The following is a 23,408-nucleotide window of genomic DNA, read 5'->3' as shown; positions in this document are numbered from 1 at the left end:
TCAATGAAGGCATCACTCCTACAGCAAGATGCTTTTTCAGCACCCCTAAAGTTTAAGGTATTAAGATGAAGATAATTTGATAAGATAAGTAACGTTAATGTTGGAAAGAACAAACTAATGGTTTATACGAGCTTTCTGCTCGGGGTTTTGCTTGCGGAGTCTGAAAAATTAAATTTCGATTTGCGCAGTGGAACCCTCGATATTTTTGGGATACTACACCACTTTACTGCGCTACAAACTCCAGTACCATTGAGTAAATATATCATTAAAATTGGTTCCGTATTTTATGCAAGAGAAAAAGTGAGGAAAATGGACAATCTTTAAAATAAATATTGTTTATTACTTGGTATCATAGAAACGACAATAAGCATAAAGCAGTAGTTATTAAAAACTTGTAGTTTATTTATTTATCTATTCATTTATTTAACAATTTTATGTCCCACACATAGCTCCTTACCATATATTTTTAAGTTCTCCTCTTATCAGCGCGATCTCCCAGAATGTTCAATCTTTAACTGATAACGCAAAGGAAGGGGCTCGAAGTAAAGTTGTTTAGTAGATACGAGGTTATTTTGACGGCGAGCTCGACTCGACCTTGGCCAGCAATGACTATGAAAATATTGCAATTACGTTTATGTGGTAACTAAAGTAGCTATTGTGGTATGCAGCGTTATTAGTTTTTAAAAGTATTGGCAAATTGAAGTATAAAAACCGGCTTGATTAAGAACTAGCGGTAAGCCCCGGCTTCGCCCGGATTACACACATAGCCCCATTATATAGCACTCAGGATTACGTAGATGCAGATCCAACGGTGAAATAATTTTTGAAGTCAGTCCAGAGTCCTGAAACAGCGTGTCACGAAAGCCAATGCGCGTCTAGCATCGGCGATCGAACAGCGAGCTAACCGCGACACCAACCACACTACAGCAGAATGCGTACACCGTCTTCGCCGGCGAAGACGAGGTCCCTTGTTCCGCGTTCCCGCGCCCACCCGGGTGAGCGCCCGACCGAGTACGGCCCCTCAGGCCCCCTCCATTCCTGCGACAGCCCAAGCCGAGGTTCGCGGTCCCCGACAAGGGGGGACGCCCTTGAGCGTGTCGCTACCAGGGTGAACCATCAGTTCACCCACGCGCCCGCGTTAAAATGTAGTAGCCCTTCAGGCTAGCATTAAGATTCAACTCCAAAAAAAAAAAAAAAAATGAAACAGCGTGTATAAACAAACACACTCTTAATATAAAGAAGTATTGATTAGGACTTTTTAATCAAATGTAAATTTAGTTTATGTATGTTTTAGTCGGAGTTACTTATAAATTGTTATATAGCATAAAACTTCAATCATCATGATAATTATTACTTACATTAGTCTAACAATAAAAAAAACATACGAAATTTAGTCTTGATAAATAAAATACAATTAACAAAAGGTAGGTAGTTATATACTCCAGTGTCATTTGACCTTAATAATAAAACAAAACATTATCTACAAATCTTCGGAAACGACTTATGTCTTCTAATTATCTTTTAAAAAGGCATTTAAATTGTTAAATTTGTAACGTTTCAAATCCCCGTCTTTTGCCTTTTGCCAAAAGTGTTACTAACCCAAACCAATAATACTATAACACAAAAAACAGCACATGTAATTTTCAATTGAAGAAGACGGAACTCTCCTACTAGAGGTTTTTTTTAAACTTATCAGGGGAGTTCCACGTATATGTAACAACACACCCAAGCTGAATTTAAATAGATTGTTTAAATTTAAATTGTTTAAAATAACTTTATGTATTTGAACCACAAGCCTTTTGTTAGAGTTATATTCCAAAATAAATCGAAAAAAAAACACAATTCAGACGTCACATAATACTTAGCCGGAGCTTAGCCACTAAATCGATGGAGTCGAACGTTAATACAAAACAGTATAACGTTTCGACTAGTGTTGCAAGCCCCTCCATCGCCCGCGATCAACACACGATCAGTCTACTCTAGGCACCGATCGAACCACCGCGCCGTCTCTGAAATCTTATGTTTTTGTTTGTCAAACAATGTGCATTTGTGTGTTCGCGTGGGTGTAGTGTTGTGTAGTGTTATCTATGGATTTATGAAAGCTCGGTGCGTTACTCTCTTGTAAATAGATTAAGTAAAACGGAAGAACATTGCTGGTTCTTAAAATGGAAATTTTAATTGCAAAAAAAAATTATGATCTATAAAAGATGCTCATTAATTTTATTGATACCTTTATTATAATTAACAAGAAAAACACATCTTTTTTTATATTTTATATCAACTTCTCACTGTATGTTAATTGAATTCTAAAAAGATGCGCGCAGGAGTCTCGAATTAATCGCGAATAAGATGAAATCGTAAGAGATGTTCCTTATCAATTTCTCCGTAAAGTATGTAGAACGCTTTATGTTGTCTGAGATAGTTAAAACCGATGCACAGTAGGTACAACAAGTCCAAATATTCAATAGTAGTCTACACTCTTCGTGTTACCTGCGCACCTAATATAGACTAACGGTTTATTCCAAACTGTATGTAACATTCGGCCCGCGGCTCCGCATTTACTCTCTATTTTTCACTCGCGTTATTCCCGCTCCAGTAGCATTTCCAGGATAGAAACTATCCTATGTTCTTTCTTGGTATCAATTATTATTTTTGTACCAAACTTCATACGAATCAGTTTGGTCGTGAAGAGAAAGACAGACAGAGTTGTTTTTTCATAAATAAGCATGTAATAGACGGACCTTGGTCCATCTATTGATATAAACCTTATTCATATAATTTAATTTTTCATTCAACTAAATACAGAAAAGCTCCTTCATCGTCAAAATACATAATTTCATATTTGCCACCAGTTCGAAAAACAGTTTCTACAGAGAAAAGCCGGCAAGAAACTGTTTAGTTAACTAATGTAGTAAAAACATAGGTACAACCCTCGTTAAGTATAAAATTATAAAAAAAGTGAATGGGAAGATAATCGATATAAACATAAAATTATATTTTGCGAAGGTTATAATTTATTACAACAGTTTCGCAACTGCATAAGCATTGTTTATATTACGGAAAAATATATGTAAACTTTATTTTTAAAGATAGATTTGCTAAAGATTTACGTCGTTTAAAGTCATAGAAGATTTATTAAATTGTAAACATCAGTGTAAATTTCTTTTTTGTTGAATTGTTCTGATGATAGTTCCTTGTATATTTTTCAATAAACCTTATATTTAATAATTACCTTAATTTTCGTATTTATACCATTGTATAAACCCATTGGTTATGTGGCGTTGTTTTTGTATTCAATTTCTAATCACATTAGTAAAATGCACTAGACTATTAAGGAAGCCATAAAAGCTTGATTTGTTTCAAGTCATGAATATTGCAACTAATTAAAGATCTACGTATAGGTATATAAAAGGCTTAGAAAATAATAAATGAAATTTGAAAAGTAAATTATTCCTTAATCCTCTCTTGCCGATTCTTCTTGGCAGTAGTGACCTTCCGAATTGGTGGTAGTTGTACAAACAAATATGTAGGTGATACTAACAAATGTCTAATCAGAAACATTTAAAAGAGAACAACTGCATGAATAAATTTTAAAATTCCAGTTTAATTATTGTTGCCAATATTGTATCGATTATTGTATTCCTCCGATAATTAGAATCAGTTGATGTAGCTACAACTTTGTTGCGGAAACGATCAATTGACCCCCGGTCACATGCTCTAAGATCGAAATGTGTCGGAAGAATGATGACTAGTTCATTACTATCAAATACTTGTAAGATAACGTAGATGATCCCTTTAGCGGTGGCTAATGGACACGCGATCCCTTGTTGAAAACAATATCTAAAGATCTTAAGAACAACATCTAAATAAGTTTGGCAAATATTTTGTATTAATCTTATTTAAGGCACCCAATTAATAATAATTTCTACTTATTGACAATATCATTAACCGCCTCTACTACATTGAATGTTTTGTTTCATTGATGTAAATTACAGTTAACAGTTTTAACAAAACTGGTGATAGCCGAGGGAAATGTACTAAAATGGTCTTTGTAGAATACAGGATTCTCTGCCTCAATCTGGCTGCCAATACATACATTATATATTTCCTTTAACAGCACCTAACCTAAACGGAATTGTCGTATTACTGGTTTCCCTATAGAAATGTGTGCGTTGAGCATTTATTTAAATTTCAGATTCATCTATTGCATTTAAAAATGCATAATTAGCTAATGGGCATTCATGTTCCAATTCATTAAACGTCCGTAATGTACAACGATCGCATATTATCGAATGCGTTGTATTTACGTAATTGAATTTGCATTTAATTATCGAAACGCGATGGAATTCTGTCCAAATTGAAATAATATTATAATATTTCTCGTTTCGTTGGTTTTGGTTACCTGGAATAGATGGTTCTGTCGCCATAAGGTCGCCTATTGTCCAATTGTGTGTATTTTGTACTTATTCTTTTGAAATGTTTTATAAAAATTCATTCTTATTGATCTTTACCAGTGTAAACTACTGCGATGTACACTTTACTTAATGAACATTTTCATTCAAACTGCCTAACCCATTGCCATTTCTCAATGCAGGTACGTAAAAAATATATGTAAGGCGGTTATAAAGGATAGCAGTTAATTCAATCGTCACTAGAACAACCTCTATTTGAACAATCAGATTTATATCCCAAGAGACGCAGTTAAGATAAGGTAATTTGAAGGTAGTTACTATAATACTTTTAAACTGGGGAAGTGTTGAGTTTAAGCTTAGTATTGTATACAATGCAGCATCCCGGTTTCTAGATCACAACAGCATGGTGACGACCTTCCACAACGCATTCCTCACTGCTCTTTCCGTGCGCGGGTTCCGCACCAATGCGTGCTCAGCTAGCGTGTGTAAGCAATATCCAGTGTGTTGGTTGGCCACGCAGGGCTCTCCAGACATCACGTGGATCGTGTTGCATAGTGCCCTTTAACGTGACTCTCGTTTTGACTGAGCAGGACATCCTTGTTAGGAGGTTTTCTTTGATTTATTTTGTATGTAGTAATTATGAACGTAGCTATGGTAATATGTAGTTAAAGAACAAATTGCAGGTATAGCATATCCTATAAAAACAGGTACAAAAAACAGAATCACCGGGTCTTTTTTTAAGTAATCTGTCAATCCTAAATGTGGTAGTTTGCCTATCAGAATTATGCTTATGTAGATATATAAATTGTTCATAAAGATGTATGTTCCCTGAACTTGCAACTTGAAGAAAATGGATGCATTTAAACATGATAGACTTCTATTGATGCAATTACAAGCTTGACAATTGCCTGCAATGGGTCTCCATTAGTCTGTTAAATCGTTCAATTCTGCGTCTATTTTTCCTTTGTCAATGTCAGAGACCATACATGGGCCTACAGCTTTTTATTGCGCGTGTGTCGTGTATTAAAAAGTAAATTACATATTGTTACGTAAGATATGGTTTGTATTATAAAAAAACTATTAACGAACAAACATTTTCGTACGCATATTAAAATATTGGTATAATATCCATTTTTGCGATTTATTTGGTCTAGCCAACGTAAGAATAAAACAGTTTTTTTGTGGTATACACGTGTATACTAAATTGTTCCACTGTAAACTAAGCCTGGATACTTAAGGTTATACCGTTCGCACGGGCTTTAAATACTTATCTTGAACATACAAATAACATGTTATTAAGTTGAAACTAGATTTCGCTATATCTTCACCTTTCGCTTGGAAACAAGATAGATATTTCCGAACCACTTTCATATGTCTTTGTAAAATTATTCAAATGCAAATTTAAGTCCTCTAAAAAGCCCCATCATAATCTGAATAAAAAATTGCTAAGTCTCTAAACTTTCCCCACATAGCAGTGTGTCGGAAGGTGTATCTTCCGGAGAGGTAGACTAATTCGTCCCGATTGCCACTCCGAACCGATTGAATATCTGTCAGAATCATCTTCCTTCGATTGGCTCATTACGGCGAGTCATTTGGCTCATCATAAGACTTGAATCGATATAGTTATTCTATAGAAGATAAAAGAAAACGCACTAGAGAATATTGGACACATCTTGTGTCATGGATATTGTATTTCCCTCGACGACAATTTTTATAATGTTTTCCACATTTATTATAGAGAGCAAAAGATAGATCAATCAAACTTGTTTAATCGTATCCGTTATTATTTCATTCATTATTTATACGATGTCGAACGATTGTTGACATTAAAATTTCTCATAAGTGAAACATTTTAATGAATAGGCATTCTGGTTTTGTTACTGTATCGAGTATGATCACTGTTACTTTGATTACACTTATATTATATAGGAATGTAAATCTTTCATTTCTTCATTGCTTGCATTGGAATCTCTGTAAGTCGGTGAACTCGACGGTATTCCGAAAACGTCATCCAGACACTTCCTAACAAAGCAAGCAGTTCAGTTAATGCGATACTGCTCCTGCAGGAAGCCGATTACGGACACAAGTCCTGACCTTAATTTATATCCAATCAAGGTGCAAATTGCAACTTTCTTTTTCTAATCCACGACTAAGAAGCTGGCTTAGGATTGAAATGTCAAGGACCTTTACATAACATGTTGTTCATTACGTAATGATTGAAATTGTTGCCGAAATACCTGCTATTTGACCCTTAAATACTCTATGTATTTTAAATTCGCAATAATAAATATGTTATTCTTTTCCCACAGTAACTAAGAAATAAGAATTAGCTAATCGTTTAACAAATCTTTGCATATATTGTCGCCAGCACAAATAATTGATTAATTAATAATCGTACATTATAGCTTAAAATTAATTTTAATTTTAAAAGATCGGGTTATTTAATAACAGTCATTTCCCGTTGCTAGAGAAAAACGGCTCTCGGAACGATTTTTCTACCAAAAAAGTTGTATAGACGAAACTGTCTCAACAGCATGTTCCAACATCACAGATTTGTGCGAAACAAACAAAATAAACAACAAGAAGGATGTCGCCTATACAAAACAGGTTTGTTTAAAACGTAGTTTGGCAATAAAACTTAAATAAGTTTTTAGAATAAAAATTCCTAACGTTGCCATTTTACATTAGGTCATATGCGAGGTTTTTTTATTGCTTTTGAGGTTTGGTTTGCCTTTTTAACACGTTTTTATTAGCTTCTTCTGTTTGCATCTAAATAACTCCTTAAGACTCGATTTTGACCCACTTTAATCAATTTATCTTATCACTTATCAAGGAATAATCCATAATTTTCTTGCGTTTACTTTGAAAGTTTATTGTGTTTTTTAGATTTTTTATCTCCTTTTATAAATGTTATAAATATTTGTGACATTAAGTTTGACCATGTAGGGGTTAAGCTATTGTAGCATTACTACCAACTGCGCCAAACTTCAGAGATTTGCATATTGCATTGGTATGTTTGATACCTAACATTTCAAATATAATGTTCTCGTCCTGGAATTTAGACGGGTCAAGCTGTTAAATGTTTGAGTTATAATTTATCTAATCACTAGATGGTTCTAAAAAGATTCAAGCCAAAAAAATGGTCGAATGAGTGACGCGTTGGTGGAACTCGGCTAGACCGGTCCGACCGCCGGCGACTGCCCGTTATCTTATAATTTAACTTGTTTTTCACTTCCTTTATGGATTTTGGGTTAATATTGCTTATTTATTGTTTGTTTGTATTATACGTATGATTCATAATTATTTCAGATGAAACAGGAAAACTTAGGAATAGATATACCTACATAGTGGTATTTATCTTCTCTCTCTTTCTTCGTCGTCTCTTTACGCCTTAACTATTGAACCGATTTGGACGAAGTTTGGTACAGAGCTAGTTTTAGACTCAACACATTCCTATGTCTACTTATTACCCCTAAAAACCCGCGGGAACGGGAACTATGTGGGAAAATCTTCGGAATATCTAGAAAGCTACTAATTCTATTGATACACAAAATAATTGCAAATACCGAATGCGGCTTTTCAAAATGTATTCGTTGCAATTGTTACGTACCTTTGTACAAATAAAATGTAATTTATAGGATTGCTAATCCTTATAACAGGTTAATTATGTATTAACCTAGCTAATAAAATCTGTAAACATGTTATATAAAAACAGTTATACCTTACATTAAATACGCCAATACCCTACAGCGTAAAGAAGCCGGGAAGAAGCTAGAAGGGTTCAAAAAGCTACAGCTCTTTTCTGAAACCCACCTTTTTTTAATTCAAATGCCCTATTTCGTAACAGCCTTTTCTTATACAAATGAACTGTTACATATTCAAGTTTTGCTTGCATTCATATAAATAAACAAAAATACATGTAAAATGTATGGAATTCTTCAAGGTCTGATCTTTATCTAGTTAAATTCATAAGAACCTCTTTAAGCAATTCTTTTTCGTCCGTCCGTACTAGTTTGAAATTGGATATGAATTTACCAATTTCGAAATTATATTATGTAGGTATTTTTTTTTTATGTCATAGCGGGCATCTGAGCTGGTGGTTCGCCTGATGGTAAGCGATCACCATCGCCCATAAACATTCGCAAAGGTAGTACCTCCGTGAATGCGCTGCCCGCTTTTATGGGGTAAGGGAAAGGAAAGGATTAACAACTGGAAAGAAGGAATGGACTAGGACGGGTGAGGAAAAGGAAACGGGCCTCCGGCTCCCCCACTCACCGTACGAAACACAGTGGCTTGCCACTATTTCACGCCGGTTTTCTGTGAGGGTGTGGTACTTCCCCGGTGCAAGCTGGCCCAATTCGCGCCGAAGCGTGCTCGACTCCCACAATAAAAGATATTAAGGATTGAATCATAGCAGTCGTTTTCTAATGTATTCAGTGGGCGAACCGAAGCAAACTAAAACAAGATATACCTAAACACTTAAAAGGAAAACTACTACACATAATTAGAAGGCGTTTGAGGTCGAATATTATGAAGTAATATACGTATAACAATCTACGGAACTGGGCTAATCATACTTAGATCGTTAGATGATACCTTGCGACCCAACTTTTTGATATTTAATGATATTGAATTGAATATTACGGTAGAAATGAGTCTTTTTGGATGCATAACGCATGGATTGGATAACTCAATGTAATTGCCACACTATAATAGAAGACGTTTTATAGTTTTTCACCTAACATGTCTGGAAGTTATCCAGAATGGCTTTATGAAAGTCAGGTAATTAAAATTCAGTGAACAATTATCAAATAATTCTCAAACGTATAGTGAAGCTAAGTTTAAATTAAAACCTATACTTGCATCTATACGTACAGTCTACTAATTATTATTTATGTAGCTACTGAACCGATTCTAATGAATAAATAGCTGGCATAATTTATACGAGGTAACTGAAATTTCTTTAGAATCTTGTATATTGGCACTCCATTATTTATCATTGAATAATCAGTGTGCTAGTGGTTGCGCTGTGGCCAAATTCTAGCATAACCATAACAAAAGTATGTACCTCTGTGTGTGTGTGTGTGTGTGTGTGTGTGTGTCCCATGGTTGCGTGTGTAATGTTCTTTTTCGATTAAATATATTATTTAAATAAATATAAGCATTTTTCACTTACATAAACGTAAAGTGTGCCACAGGTGATTTGTTAGGGCGTTTGAACCGTGGCATACTCAAATTTCGGCATTTTGTACAAGTAATCTACAAAATAATGGTAATGGCCGCAATCCTGTAGACGTGTATAGTATGTAGTTATCAGGAGATTAAAACATTCTTTTTTTTTATAATTTTAATACCATATTGAAATGAATTTCAATTATAACCAGTAAAAATATCTACAATAACTAACTTTTTTTCATTATTTCACTGGGTTTTTGGATAACACGATTATCAAGACAATAATGTAATTTATGTCTCAATTCCAATTTGTGAACCGAATAAGAATAATAAAAAAAGAAATAAAAAAAAATATATATATTTTACTTGACATGTAGTTACTATTTAGTAATCTGTGCGTCGATTTTGGAGTACAGACAGTTAAGAAGTTATACCAAATTTTAAGAAATATACATATTTAAGACTGATAACATACACAAAAGGAAGTTTTATCTCTCGTTTCACTGCTAGTTACAATCGATAACATTATACGTTAATTGAAATAATTAATAGTTAGCTGTAAACAATGAACAGAAACCTCGCTATGTTCGTGACCTTACGGACACGATACGATGTTACACGTTCGTTTTATTCGGTACGACCTTACGACACGCACGCATGCGATGTTTTTTAAATCTAATATATACCTAATTATGATTTATCGTCGGTTTTATTTAACGATTGCTTAATTTCACGCATATTGAAGGTGTGTTGTAGTGTAAAACTACTCTGTTTACAAGTTTCAACTACTATTCGGTGTTGATTAAAAAACGTCGCGATTAGGTTTCAAATCGGCTATCTTTTTCATGGTTTGGTAACTTTATTACGTGATGCTTTTTGTTTTTAATAGGGATTTGTTGTCATTTTAGAATCTGGATTGATGTCTCTTTCCCCTCGGGCGTCCATGACCTTTTTTGTAAACAAGAAATATTGTTTTTTTATTCACAATCCGATAAATTTATTTGCATACATACATGTTCAAAATGATTTGTTTATTATTTGATATTATGCTAATTTTCAATAAATTTAAAGGAAATTCCCATAGAAGTGAAATGTTTAGCCCGGCTTCTAGACTCCAACCTCCTAACTATCTAGAGGCACAAAAATCATACCATAAAATCACTCCTTTGTGATGTGAAAGATAAACAATGTTATTTCGTTCGCATATAAATGCGAAATATAGTAATATATTAGTAAGAATTAAAAAGTTAACAAACTGTAGCAAATACGGTTTCTAAGCATAAAATTAAAACAATAGTTTTATAAACAATTAAAGCACTAATTAAGATTTATTCTGTCAAATACGATTTGACGTTAATTAAATAAATTAATATAGATTTCTAGTGTTCAATTAAACACTTCGTGATAAATATGTTATAAAATCACTTGCTCGAACGCACGCGGGCGCAGGCAGGTAGGCGGTAGGTACTCGCTTGCAAGGCTGTGATGACCACGTGGGTCACTTCAATTGTTACGCAATATAAAAAAAAAAAATAATATATTCTGATTTACTGAACCATTCATTCTTTTAGAAAAACAATGTGTTGTATTGAACGGAATTAAATTTAATTCTGTATATAATACTTTTTTATAAAAATAAAAAAGGTCACAGACGTCCCAAAAACAATTAGAATCGGATAAAAAAGGAGCTGTGTATTTATTTATTTATTTATTTATTAATTTATCGTGTAATTAATCCAAAAAGTAGTTGAACTTAGAACTTCCTTCGTTATTTAACTTCGCTTAAACATTTGAAATGTAAATATTTCAAAAATATATCAATTTGTCAATATTTGTACATTTGCACTTATGTTTTTTTTTATCCCTAAATATTGTTACTAATGACAATAGCGTTTTTTATACACACGGATACACATTGAAAGATTTCCCCGCGCATTGTTAAATTCCAATCGTACTTAGATGCAATAAAAATACTCCATCACTAATACCGTCATATTTACTAGACGCTTTTTTCCATGTGAATATGCAATCGCCTCAATAATATAAGAACTATAGATTCACCCATAAAACTTTAGCAATTTTAATAGCTTCTATGAAACATGGACAAACCTTGTGCAATAACACGTATATAGAGAGGGCGTGGCTTGCTTTTATAATAAACTATTTGTAATATTATAGGGACATTAGATAGATTATGATCAGTCCTCGTAAATATATTTCATCTAATTATGCACATATATTATAACTGGTGACTTCTATTAAGTATAGCTGACCCTTATAGCTTCATTAAAATAGTCTACCTGTTATTAATTAGCACGCTTTTATTAGCTTCACCTGTTTGTTTGTATGTGTGTATGTTGTATGAAATCGAATTTTTAAAACTCAAATTTAACTAATTTTAAACGAACAGATTTTATTCACACTTCATTCCTTATCACTGCACTGTGCAGTTTTTATATCATTTATAAGCTCATTTCTGTTCCCTTTTTTAAAGGCAGCTATCTCATAAGTAAGCATAACCTACCTTTCTGCACACTAATAAAATATCTGCCTGTACATCATATTTCATGAAACCATAACGCCCTTAGCCCCATTGATTGTACGGGTGTCGCGCAGGACTGCGGTTGGCGACCACAGCGCTTGCGCAACCCGACACCCGCGGGGGCACGTGGCGTCGCGTGACGGTGCGGCTTATACCGCGATACTGTACAATAAATCCACAATGTGTATAGGGATGCTTTAGTGATACTTATTGGATAGAGTGCATACAATGGCGTTAGTTTTATGCTAGCTGCGCCACGCAACTTCGTCGGCCATAGATGGGAACAGTTTCTTTCCGCATTTACTTGCTTTTTCATTGTTTTTCCGCCCATATTGACAAAAATAACAACAGTTCTATAAACTACACTTTTATGAAACTCAGTTTTTTTTAGTCTTGGCTTCGAACAAACAATTATTTAATCAATTAGACTTCTTCAAGAAAAACTTTTGAATTGTCGTAACATAATCTTAACGAGAAATTTTGAAAGAATAGAAAAAATTTGATCACGAGGCAGGATACGAACCTGCGTTTCTGCGATCCTAATGAGGATCACGGATGGCCGAGAGGCTAGGCGTTGCTACGGTTAGGCAAGAAACGCAGGTTCGTATCCTGCCTCGTGATCAAATTTTTTCTATTCTTTCAAAATTTCTCATTTATAAAGCATTTCAATGCTATATAACTAAAAATTATATAATCTTAACGTTTACCAGAGGTTCGGAAAGCAGCTTTATAATTAAGTTTAAAGCAATTATGGCTAACGAAACAACGAAAGTAATATATAAACAAACATGTTTCATGGATCAAACTCTGAATATATCACACAAATAGCATAATGTTTGGAGTAAACATCTTGTATAACGATGTAAAATCATAATAAATTGGAGAATTTCAACTGTATCAAGAGGATAATTAATAAATATTTTTTATCCAAGCACAAGTTATCTAGGTAACAAGGTTCTAATATTATTACGGATTTTATAAATTAATAAAAGACGTCAGCGATGAAGCCGCATAATTTATAATATGAAGAAGTCACGTGATGCAAGGTATACACTTTGTTAATATAAGAGCAAAGGTTACAGCGAGCTGACTCCATTTATTGGATTATATCTATATAATGTGCTTATAGGTGAAGCTGATTGAGGATACCAAAGGATTACGCGTCACTTAATAAAGACATATTCTTTTTATTCCCCTGTAAACCGGTTCATTTATATAATTTGTAATTACTCAGGTATGCGACTATGATATATAATTTTACCGGCTTCGAAATGCAAAGGCGTGTTCTAAATTTGAATGGAATTTTTATGAGAACGTTTTAAACCGTTTAATTTGCATTTAAAACACTACGCGAGAAAATTTCAAACACGAGTATTTATTATATTATTACTATTAAGCTTTGACTATTCATTGTGAAAGTTATTAACTGAAACTATAGGCTTTTTGGCTTCAAAATGAAATGGGAATGAAATTAAAGTGCTTTAAAATAAATCACATTTCATAGATTTTTTTCTTTTTTATTGTGGGATAGGGAAGCGCTTGACTACCATCTCGCCTGCTGGTAAGCGTAGATGTAGTCTAAGATGGAGCGCGCTTCCCTAGGAGGTACCTGTTCACTCTAAAAAGATTAAACCAAATAATAATATATAATAAGATTGAACCAAAAGTATTTTCTCTATATTGTGATTAAAGTAGATATGCGAAATACAACGGTACCGTAACGCCAAGGCCACATAATGTCAATTTTAATCCTAACCCTAGTACGAAACCGGATAGCGAAACAAGATTGTCCATCGACGAATAGAAGCTGAAGCTTTTTTACACGATTTGGAAATAAATAGTAGACTTATCCACATGCGTTTGTACTTTCAGCAATATTTACAACGTATGAGTACAGATAAGTTAATTTATGAAACGTGACTTAGTAGAGGGCGATCTTGTCGCTATAAGCGATCTCTCCCAACCAACCCGGATTGGAGGAATAAATTAAGCTGGTGGAAAGTTACGGTCCAAAAACTACGAAAAAAAATTAATGAAAAGCTACGTAAAGTAAAAAAACTAATTTATGATCTGATGGTTTGCTTCTTTGAATGGTTTCGGAAATTATAATAACGAAATCATACTGATAACTCTTCATGTTCAATCAATGTTTGCAATTTGATATTGCTAAGGTAGGAAAAAATAACAAATCCACACCTCCTATTATTTTTCAAGCGCCATTTTGTTAATTTATATAACATTTGTCATGATTACGATCCTGAATATAACACCGACACCTCATTGATAAATGTTATAAAAAAATTCAGTGGTTTGATGAACATATATATATACAAATATTGATAGTATATACATTCGCTTGAAAAACCTTACCCTCCTCTGTCGCATTCTCCAGAATTTTCTTCCTGCATTAATTCGAATCATTGAATTATAACCTGTATAGATTATGAATGGATCGCTGTATAAAAATTACCGATAGTACGTAATTGTATCATACTATACAATTACTAAATGTTTTCCTGTTTGACTGACGGACTAGTTATTGTAATGAAGTCGGTGGTTACATACCGTGAGTCACGTTGTAACTGAAGTTTGTTTGCCGGGTTAATGCGTTAAATTGATTTTCTTGTGACACTCAAATGGCAGTGTTGTTTTACATTAATGGATTAGCCATCGTTGTCGTGTTAGCCGTAGATATCCTCTGTTAGTTCTGGCTAACTATTCATTCAGTAGCTTCCTTCCACCTTGATCAGGGCGTCTGTCCATGTAGTTGGAATCCAATTAGGCATGCTTTAGAAATAATTAGCAAGAATTAGTTTTTGTATCATTCAATTTTTTTTATTATTGTATATCATAATTTGTACGAAATATAATTTTTGTAATTTTGTGTTATTTTTTAAATACTCGATTGATTTTTCAATATAGATACTATAAGTTTCTTCTTAAAGGATTGTGTGTGTTTTGTTTTATCAATTAACAACAACATATCTTAAAGTACAGTCAACCCAATCCCGTAATATGCCATATCGCTTACTCTAATATAAATATAATTTTATAAATAATCTGTTTGCCAATACACTATGTATTAGTTGTTTTATCATCGGATGTAGATGCGTAATAATTTCTCTCATAGAGCGCGTCGCGTATTCTTGCATCTTTATCATCGTTTCATTCCCGGACCTATAAAATTTATATCTCTCTGATAACTGCTGCACGTTTGCTCTTTCACATTTCCATTATTGTTTCGATATTAAGCGTTAGACTTTCACCAAAATGATGATGTTTTAATATGAATGAAAATGAAATGTTTTAATATGTTTAAATAATTACAAAATTAAAAAAGTCGCACTATCTATACTAATATTATAAAACTGAAGAGTTTGCTTGTTTGTTTGAACGCACTAATCTCAGGAACTACTGGCCCGATTTGAAAAATTCTTTCAGTGTTGGATAGCCCATTTATTGAGGAAGGCTATGGGCTATATATGGATCACGGGCGAAGCCGGGCCGAACCGCTAGTAAGAAATATTTATAGTTAATATGTATTAGGATTCAGCTATTTATTCAGAAACAAAAGACAGAGTTGCAATAATTTAACATATACTAAAGTTAATTCACTCTGACAATATCATATTTAAAGCTATTGATATGATTTGTATTTACCTGAGGATGAATTTAAAAATATGAAATACATACATACAATCCTGAAATATTAAAATCGTTGCAGCCATTACAATTGTTACAATAATCAATCCGTAAAATCGTATGAACATACAGGTGAAGCTAATAAAAGCATCTTAAAAAGAAAAAAAAAACCTAAACACGCAATGAATTGAATCTTTATAATATAAGCCCATATGTATTCTAAATGTTACGTTTGACGTCACTGAACGAATTGTAATAATTACAAAATGGCGCTATTTATGAAATTATATCGCATCTGAACATAATGTTTTGATTTTATCAACAAAATTACGAAACTGTAATTTTAATTATACATTTTAAGATTTTATTATGCATTCATTTAACACGATTTGCGGCTGTAGGTTATAACGCGTACGCATACAGAGTTTAGTTATTTTCTCAAAAAGTTCTATTATTCCTGAATAATAGAAATTTTTGAATCATATTCCTGAAAAACTTGATCCTCAACTTCCAGGTGCCGTCACTATCTTATGGGTCTTCAAGCAGCTCCACTGAATGCTCATCTAGTGAAGACAGCTTCTGCGGGCCCTACCTCGAGCCTAGCGAACTCAGTGAGCCCCACGAGAGACCAGACGACGGATATGAGGTGAGTACTATTTAGTAATGTACGAATGATAGCGATTTGTTGTACACAAATAAGAAAAAAATACATATTTTACAAAAATAAGACATGCAAAAATGGTGGTCTTATAGGTACTAAGCCCAATCTTCTAGACAACACAATACAATTTAAACAACATCAAGACAGGTATAATAGGTTACGGTCGGAGTTCTGGAATAATTGTACTTTATCCGAATTAAATGTGTATTATCCATCTCATTTCTGTCCAAAAGTGTTCTTAGAAATCTCTTCTGGAGTTGACACTCTGCAACGTTTGCAAGTGAGACAGCAATATATATTGTTTTCAATTAAACTTAACCGCTTTGGCTTGTTATTGCTATTTTCTGTCTCATTTGTTTTACCTTCTTCAAACTGTAAATATCTGTGAATGTCTCAACGATATGCCTCTTCGCTGAATGTTAATTGCTTTATCTAAAACCTGAAAGCCGGAGAGCGCGTTATAAATTTTGATAAATAATATTGTTTACATTTTTATGCAAATTACAAACGTTTCCTTATGACTCGACTTCCTGTGCCCTTTAAATACCACAGCTCCAAAGGCGAAAGCAAAACAAAATCGAGGATCGGACAAGAAACATGAATGATCTGGTCCCAACAACTCTCAGCTAGTCTGAATGGTTTCCTAAATATGCCAAGAGAGCTTTAATATCATCGATCGAGACTTACTGAGAATCTGTAAATACTGTTTCAACATAATTTGTTTTGTTCGTTGTATCTGTATATATTGCTTTATAATTTTACACTTAATATATTTTTATTATTTATTTTAAACCCTCATTAATAGTTGCAAGTCTTTTAAATTTTGTTGGCCGTAAAAGGTCTATCTGTGTAGGTGGCATTAAATTGGTTACTCTCTATCTTAATTTCATCAAAAGACAACTAGCAACTTTCGCTTTCATTCAATTGACTTGCCTAGAACTTAATACTTGTGTGGACGATTCCCTTGTTTTTTCACTTGCTTATGTTGATAACATTGTGACTTTCGTGAATAGAAATATATATAGAGAAAATATCTTTAAAAGCAGCAACAATAAAGTCAAATTATCAAAAAAAATAATTGAAATGTGTAATAATTGAATTTCTAAAGAAAATTGTGATATGTATAATATTAAAAAAATATTTGTAGGCAGATGTAGAGCTGGGAAAACTAGAAGTGACCAAGATGTTCAAATCGCGAAAACTCTCTGACTCTTCTATATTTAGCTACGTGTCAGGTAAGATAATTTTGTCTACTTTTAATGTTTTGTTGGCATATTTTCTTCATTTTTTGTTCACAACATTTACAGTTCGAGTATTTAACTGTCACATTTTTAGGTGATAAATGTATAGAAGCGATCAGCAAAGAATGCCCAGAATACAACAGGAACGGCGAAATGACGCACCCAGAGCTCTGTGTCATCGTTGTCGACATACTTGCGCAGCTAATAGACAAGTGAGTTCAATTGACTTCGCTATATTACTTGTAATATTTCTTAACATTTTTACCGGACTAAAGTCAAAAGGCACGAAATAATTTTTTAGGAGTTTTTGGCCACCGTATATAGCCGACTAAATGTTTATACGGTTGAAATTAATTTATACACTTACTAGGTTCCGTTCCTTATGAAAGATTATATTTAATTCAAATTTTTTTGGCGACCTTACAAAAGTGCTTGTTTGTAGAAAATTCAATGAAATATAATGTTATATCATACCTTTTCGCAACAGATTACTAGAAGAAGAAGACAGCAAAGCGAAAGACGGCACCGGCGTCGGCTATGCGGCTAGCAGCGAGGAGATAGAGCGCGTGTGCGGCAGCGTGGCGCGCGCCTGCGTGGCGCGGCTCGGCTGCGGCGCCGCGCCGCCGCGCCTGCTGCACCGCCTGCTGGCGCCGCACGCGCCCGCCGCGCGCCTGCTGGCCAGGAGCACCCACACGCACGCCGGTGAGTCTCCGCCGCGCCTGCTGCACCGCCTGCTGGCCAGGAGCACCCACACGCACGCCGGTGAGTCTCCGCCGAGTGCGCGGCGTGGCGCGGGTTGCTGTGACCGCTTTTATAGCCTCTGGACACATGTCCAGCAACCGTCTTGAAGGATAAGCTGAACAAGAGAATCAAAAAACACAAAACATTGAAATTTGTTGCTAATAAGTAAAATGTGCATGTTTTCAGAACTCCAACGCAGCATCATCGAGCTGATAGTGAAGCTGGGCTCGCAGAGCATGGAGGCGTGCGAGCTGGCCGGCATCCTGCGGCTGGCGAGCGAGGAGCACGCGCCGCTCGGGGCTCTCGTGAGCGCGCTGTCCCGCCTCGCGGCGCCCACGCCCTTCCAGCCTGACTGCGAGCTGCAGCTGTATCTCACTGGTGAGGAATATGGACCTTCGAAATGAGTTTCTTGAAAGCGTATCTATGTACACCATTATCACACAACTTACAGATTTGGTCCTTCCGAGACTGATATTATGATTGTTGTGTCACTTGTGTCATAAGTTAAGTATACGTTAAGTCAATATATTTATTAAGTATATTAATTTTCAGGAGTGGAAGAACCCTTGTACGAGGAGGTGACAAGCGGTGCTGTCAATCAGCAGGCGGAAACTTTCGCGAGACGCATGCGCTACAGGCATCGACGCGCTGGTATGTATATATGTATATTATAATATTATCTTATATCTTTAAACGAGCAATTCTTGTATATATATATATATATATATATATATAATTGGAATCTCGGAATCGGCTCCAACGATTTTCATGAAATTTAGTATATAGGGGGTTTCGGGGGCGATAAATCGATCTAGCTAGGAATTTTTTTTAGAAAATGTCATATTCGTGTTTTATCGACTTAAACTTACTTGCGTTTGAGTAGTCCCAATTTATTATGATTCTTCCTGACATCTATTGGCGAATAATAATACTATAAATGCGAAAGTTTGTGAGGATGGATGCATATGTATGCGTGCGTCTGTTACTCTTTCACGCAAAAACTACTGAACCGATTGCAATGAAATTTGCTTCGTAGATAGCTGGACAACTGAAATAACACATAGGCACTTTTTATACCGATATTCCTACGGGATACGGACTTACGCGGTTTCGACCGCGGGTCACAGCTAGTATGGGTTTATACGCCAACATTATTCCAATTCAGGTCATACTGAGGTGACAATTCTTTTTCTTAACTATATATCTCTATAGAACAGTTATATAGTATAGTTTTATGATACGCCGTCAATATTTATTTCCACTACAATTCTTTACTTCATATTAACCACAATATAATAAAATAATGGGTTGCTGTAAATCGAACCATGAAATTACTGTATGATAACAAAATATGGAAAATATTTTTTAGGTATAGTGTCGCCATGGAGCGTGGGCGCAGTGCGGTGCAGCCTGGAGACTGCGGGCTGGGCGCCCTGGCTGCAGGGCTTCGGCCTGCTCATGTGGCTCGCCGTCACTCCCCATAAAGGTGACCTATCTTTACCAAATCTAACTCAGACTAGCTTATTATGCAGAGGGGTTCCAATGGAATACACGACATTTTATTTTTCCATTTATAAGAGGAGAATAATATGTGTAACGTCTATTTACCGTTTTAAATTATTTTCCTTATTTATCGTTAACAAATCATAAATTATGGCTGTATTAACGATCTTTATCTAAGATATTTGCAAAAACTTAGATATTTGTGTTGCACACATAAAATAATTGTCACTTACAATTGCAGAAGAGAAGGTCGAATGGCAGGACGATCCACCCGACCCGCCGAAAGCGAAGCACAAGGAGTCCAACGGTGCCGCCAGCGACCTCATACACGTGTTCAGTGTGGGACACGATTCTCTCGTCTTTGAACTTTGGGTCAACCCTGCTAATGGTACGTGATTATTTTTATGTCATTGACGATTTTGACGCATGGATCTGTGATACGTGTTGTTTCGTCACTTTTGTACTAGATTCATCCAAAAATAACATTTAAAGTAACTGTATTAACCAGTTATTGTTCGGAATTAATATTGTAATCAATAAACCAATTAGATGCCTAAATGAGCAATTTCAACTCGGGCAATATTTGAATAATGTTTGTCTGTATTAAAAATCAATATAATGACTTCTGTAAACTATATATATACTAAAAACAAAAAGGGAGCTAATATAGACCCCTGTGGAACTCCCGTGTTAACTAACGCATTATAAACTTAACAACAATGATCTGTTTCCCATTCTGAAGGTATAAAGCAATGAAAATCTGAGCTAAGATATATTAAATAACTGTATTTCATAGTATATTAGTTCACAAAATAAAGTGGAATCTTATGAAATATCCCCAAAGTAATTTAAGAACTCTCTCATGTTTTTGCGTGTGCGTTAAAAGAGCTCATCATCTGTGGTCGAAGGTATGTTTGTGGTACCAAATTGTTTGACTCGCCATAAATTAGATTGGGATAGGGAGGTAGGTATGAGTATAAATCGGACTAAATATTATTTGGCGTGATTATTGAATAAATAAAGAATTTGTGGTAAAATTGTAAAACACTCGCAGGCGAGCTAACCGTGAAGCTGACGCGGGCGGAAGACGACGTGAACCGCGTGCTGAGCGCGGCCACGTCGCGCTGCGCGCTGCCGCCGCGCTGGGCCTGCCTCGCGCTCAACGTGGCCGAGCGGCTCGACCGCCGCCACATCTGCATACAGGTGCCGCCCCCCCACTTGCCTTTCCTATTGCATAGCGTGTACTCTGCTCCGCGGCTGGTTGCCTGTTTGTTTGATTTGTTAAATTTTAGGTGACGCGTGCGAAAAGCTTGTATGTTGAAAATCATATTTTACTGAAGTTGTTTTTTTTGTCGTAGGTCACGGTGTACATAAATGGACGCGAGTGTGAAGTTTTGTCGCTGCCACTGCAAGGTAAAACTTTGTCGTTCATCCTATCTAAACTTATTTACAAGTATTATACTTAAAATAGCTATAAATATAAGCATAACATTGATTTAAAGCAAATTTCCCTCTGCCACAAGTTAAACTCGTTACAATATAAGAAATTGTGCTTCAAAACACAGGATCCTCGTGTGGGGTCCAAGACAGTATTCTTTTTTTGTATGATGTAATATATTTGAAACAAATGATAAAATTGGACAAGCATCTAACGGAGTGTCCCCGTGCAGGCATCCTGGTGCGCAAGGTGACGCCGACGAACGTGGTGGTGGGCGAGGCGCGGGCGGCGGGCGGCGCGCGCGGCGCCCTGCGCGCCTCCAGCGTGCGCGTGTTCCGCGCGCCCGTGCTGGCGCCGCCCGCCGCGCTGCACCTCGCCGCGCACGGGCCCGACGCGCCCTGCCAGGTGCGCCGCCGTCTCGCACCCCCACGCACACCCCCACGCACACCCCCACGCACACCCTCGCACACCCTCGCACACCCTCGCACCCCCACGCACACCCTCGCACACCCTCGCACACCCTCGCACCCCCTCGCACACCCTCGCAATGACTAATTTCATCCTACTTCCTACTAATATTATAAATGCGAAAGTTTGTAAGGATGTGTGTGTGTGTTTGTTGCTCTTTCACGCAAAAACTATGAACCGATTGCAATGAAATTTGGTACGTACACAGCTGGAGAACTGGAATAAAATATAGGCAACTTTTTATCCCGATATTCCTACGGGATACGGACATACGCGGGTGAAACCGCGGGGCGCAGCTAGTTTCTGATAAATTTTATTCAATAGAAACCAATACTAACTAATTCATTTCTAATAACTCTATTTTGTATACTTTTCCCACAAACTGCTCATTCAATGCTTTTATCGCCAATATTTTATAGCAATCTATGTGTAACATACTGTGTTTTGCAGCCCCGCTGTGAATCCGCGAACTATCCATCTATCATCACCCCGGAACTCTTAGACATGGATATTGACTGGGATCAGGTAAGAATATATGACCATAAATATTAACTTCATTGTTTTCTACAAAATAACAACCTATGAAGTATATACACATTTTTTATAAACTGCAGGAAATGGAAAAATAATGATACACAACAGATTATCACCCCAAGTAATGGAGTCACCGTCAGTTATTGATCAAAATTTAGGAGTTGTCAGATAACTATGTCGTTTTTTCGCCTTCCGAATTTCGGCCTAGATGTTGTAATATTTCTAATGTTTAGGTGTACGAGATATCGAGCAATACATTGCGAGAAATCAACGACAATTTGCTGCTACTGTTCTCGGCAAATGCGCCGGACATCATGAACTTGTATCAGCCTCCAGTGGCCACGCCTACCGGTAATGAAATCATTTAAGATTTTACCAAAATCTGTCTATAAATACTTTTTAATAGAATTGTTGTGAAAGGAGAATATTTTTATTTTTAGACATTTAATAATTAATTAACCCTTTCTTATATATGTCTGCAAGGATTGTATTCTCATCATTTTCGGTCATAGTTTGCCGTCGACTTTGCTGATATTAAAACAAATCTTCACCAAAGCTCGCATCGAGGTGTTATTGAAAGAAAGAAAGAAAATTATTGATGATTGAAATAGACATATCCGGGAAGTTTTTGAAGATGACATGACAGGAGGATACAGTGTGTGGTACTGTGCGCAGTGTTCGGGGGCCGCGCGGTGGGCGGGCGCGCGCTGTGCAGCAGCGGCGTGCCGGAGCCGCAGCGCTGCGCGTGGGCGGCGCGCCCGCGCCCGCGCCCGCGCGCCAACCACAACCTGCACAACGCGCTGCTCTCGCTCGGCGGGCCCGACCTGCTGCTTTTCCTCTACGCCAGGGTACGCCGCACGCAACCACTCGCCGCTCACCTGCTTATGTGTTTTTTACGAATGTCGCTAGTTAACTTACAAACTTCAAACAGCGACCTTAACTTTCGAAGTAGTAATAACTGTAAAGGCTGAATCTTCCTTATCATAATAAATAGAGAATGGTTTTGAGTGTTGTTCAGTAAGAGAGTACGTTGCGGCATGTCGCGCAGACG

At 36.0% G+C, this 23,408-nt stretch overlaps 1 protein-coding gene across 1 annotated transcript in view; it reads left to right on the top strand.

Annotated features, from left to right (window-relative positions):
• LOC119834276 (lysosomal-trafficking regulator) overlaps nucleotides 1-23,408 on the top strand; it is a gene marked incomplete at its 3' end in the record, with an annotated part of 57,779 nt that overhangs the window by 16,788 nt on the left and 17,583 nt on the right. The window contains exons 10-23 of the mRNA XM_038358612.1: nucleotides 16,286-16,417; nucleotides 17,580-17,667; nucleotides 17,768-17,885; nucleotides 18,161-18,375; nucleotides 18,601-18,792; nucleotides 18,967-19,065; nucleotides 19,784-19,900; nucleotides 20,159-20,305; nucleotides 20,972-21,120; nucleotides 21,276-21,330; nucleotides 21,588-21,760; nucleotides 22,274-22,348; nucleotides 22,591-22,708; nucleotides 23,033-23,265. Of these exons, the coding sequence (XP_038214540.1) occupies nucleotides 16,286-16,417; nucleotides 17,580-17,667; nucleotides 17,768-17,885; nucleotides 18,161-18,375; nucleotides 18,601-18,792; nucleotides 18,967-19,065; nucleotides 19,784-19,900; nucleotides 20,159-20,305; nucleotides 20,972-21,120; nucleotides 21,276-21,330; nucleotides 21,588-21,760; nucleotides 22,274-22,348; nucleotides 22,591-22,708; nucleotides 23,033-23,265 (1,911 nt within the window). The remainder of the gene's footprint in view (nucleotides 1-16,285; nucleotides 16,418-17,579; nucleotides 17,668-17,767; nucleotides 17,886-18,160; nucleotides 18,376-18,600; nucleotides 18,793-18,966; nucleotides 19,066-19,783; nucleotides 19,901-20,158; nucleotides 20,306-20,971; nucleotides 21,121-21,275; nucleotides 21,331-21,587; nucleotides 21,761-22,273; nucleotides 22,349-22,590; nucleotides 22,709-23,032; nucleotides 23,266-23,408) is intronic.

This window comes from Zerene cesonia, chromosome 19 (assembly GCF_012273895.1).
Source record: "Zerene cesonia ecotype Mississippi chromosome 19, Zerene_cesonia_1.1, whole genome shotgun sequence".
NCBI lineage: Eukaryota > Metazoa > Arthropoda > Insecta > Lepidoptera > Pieridae > Zerene > Zerene cesonia.
This window is presented reverse-complemented; position numbering and strand designations above follow the sequence as displayed.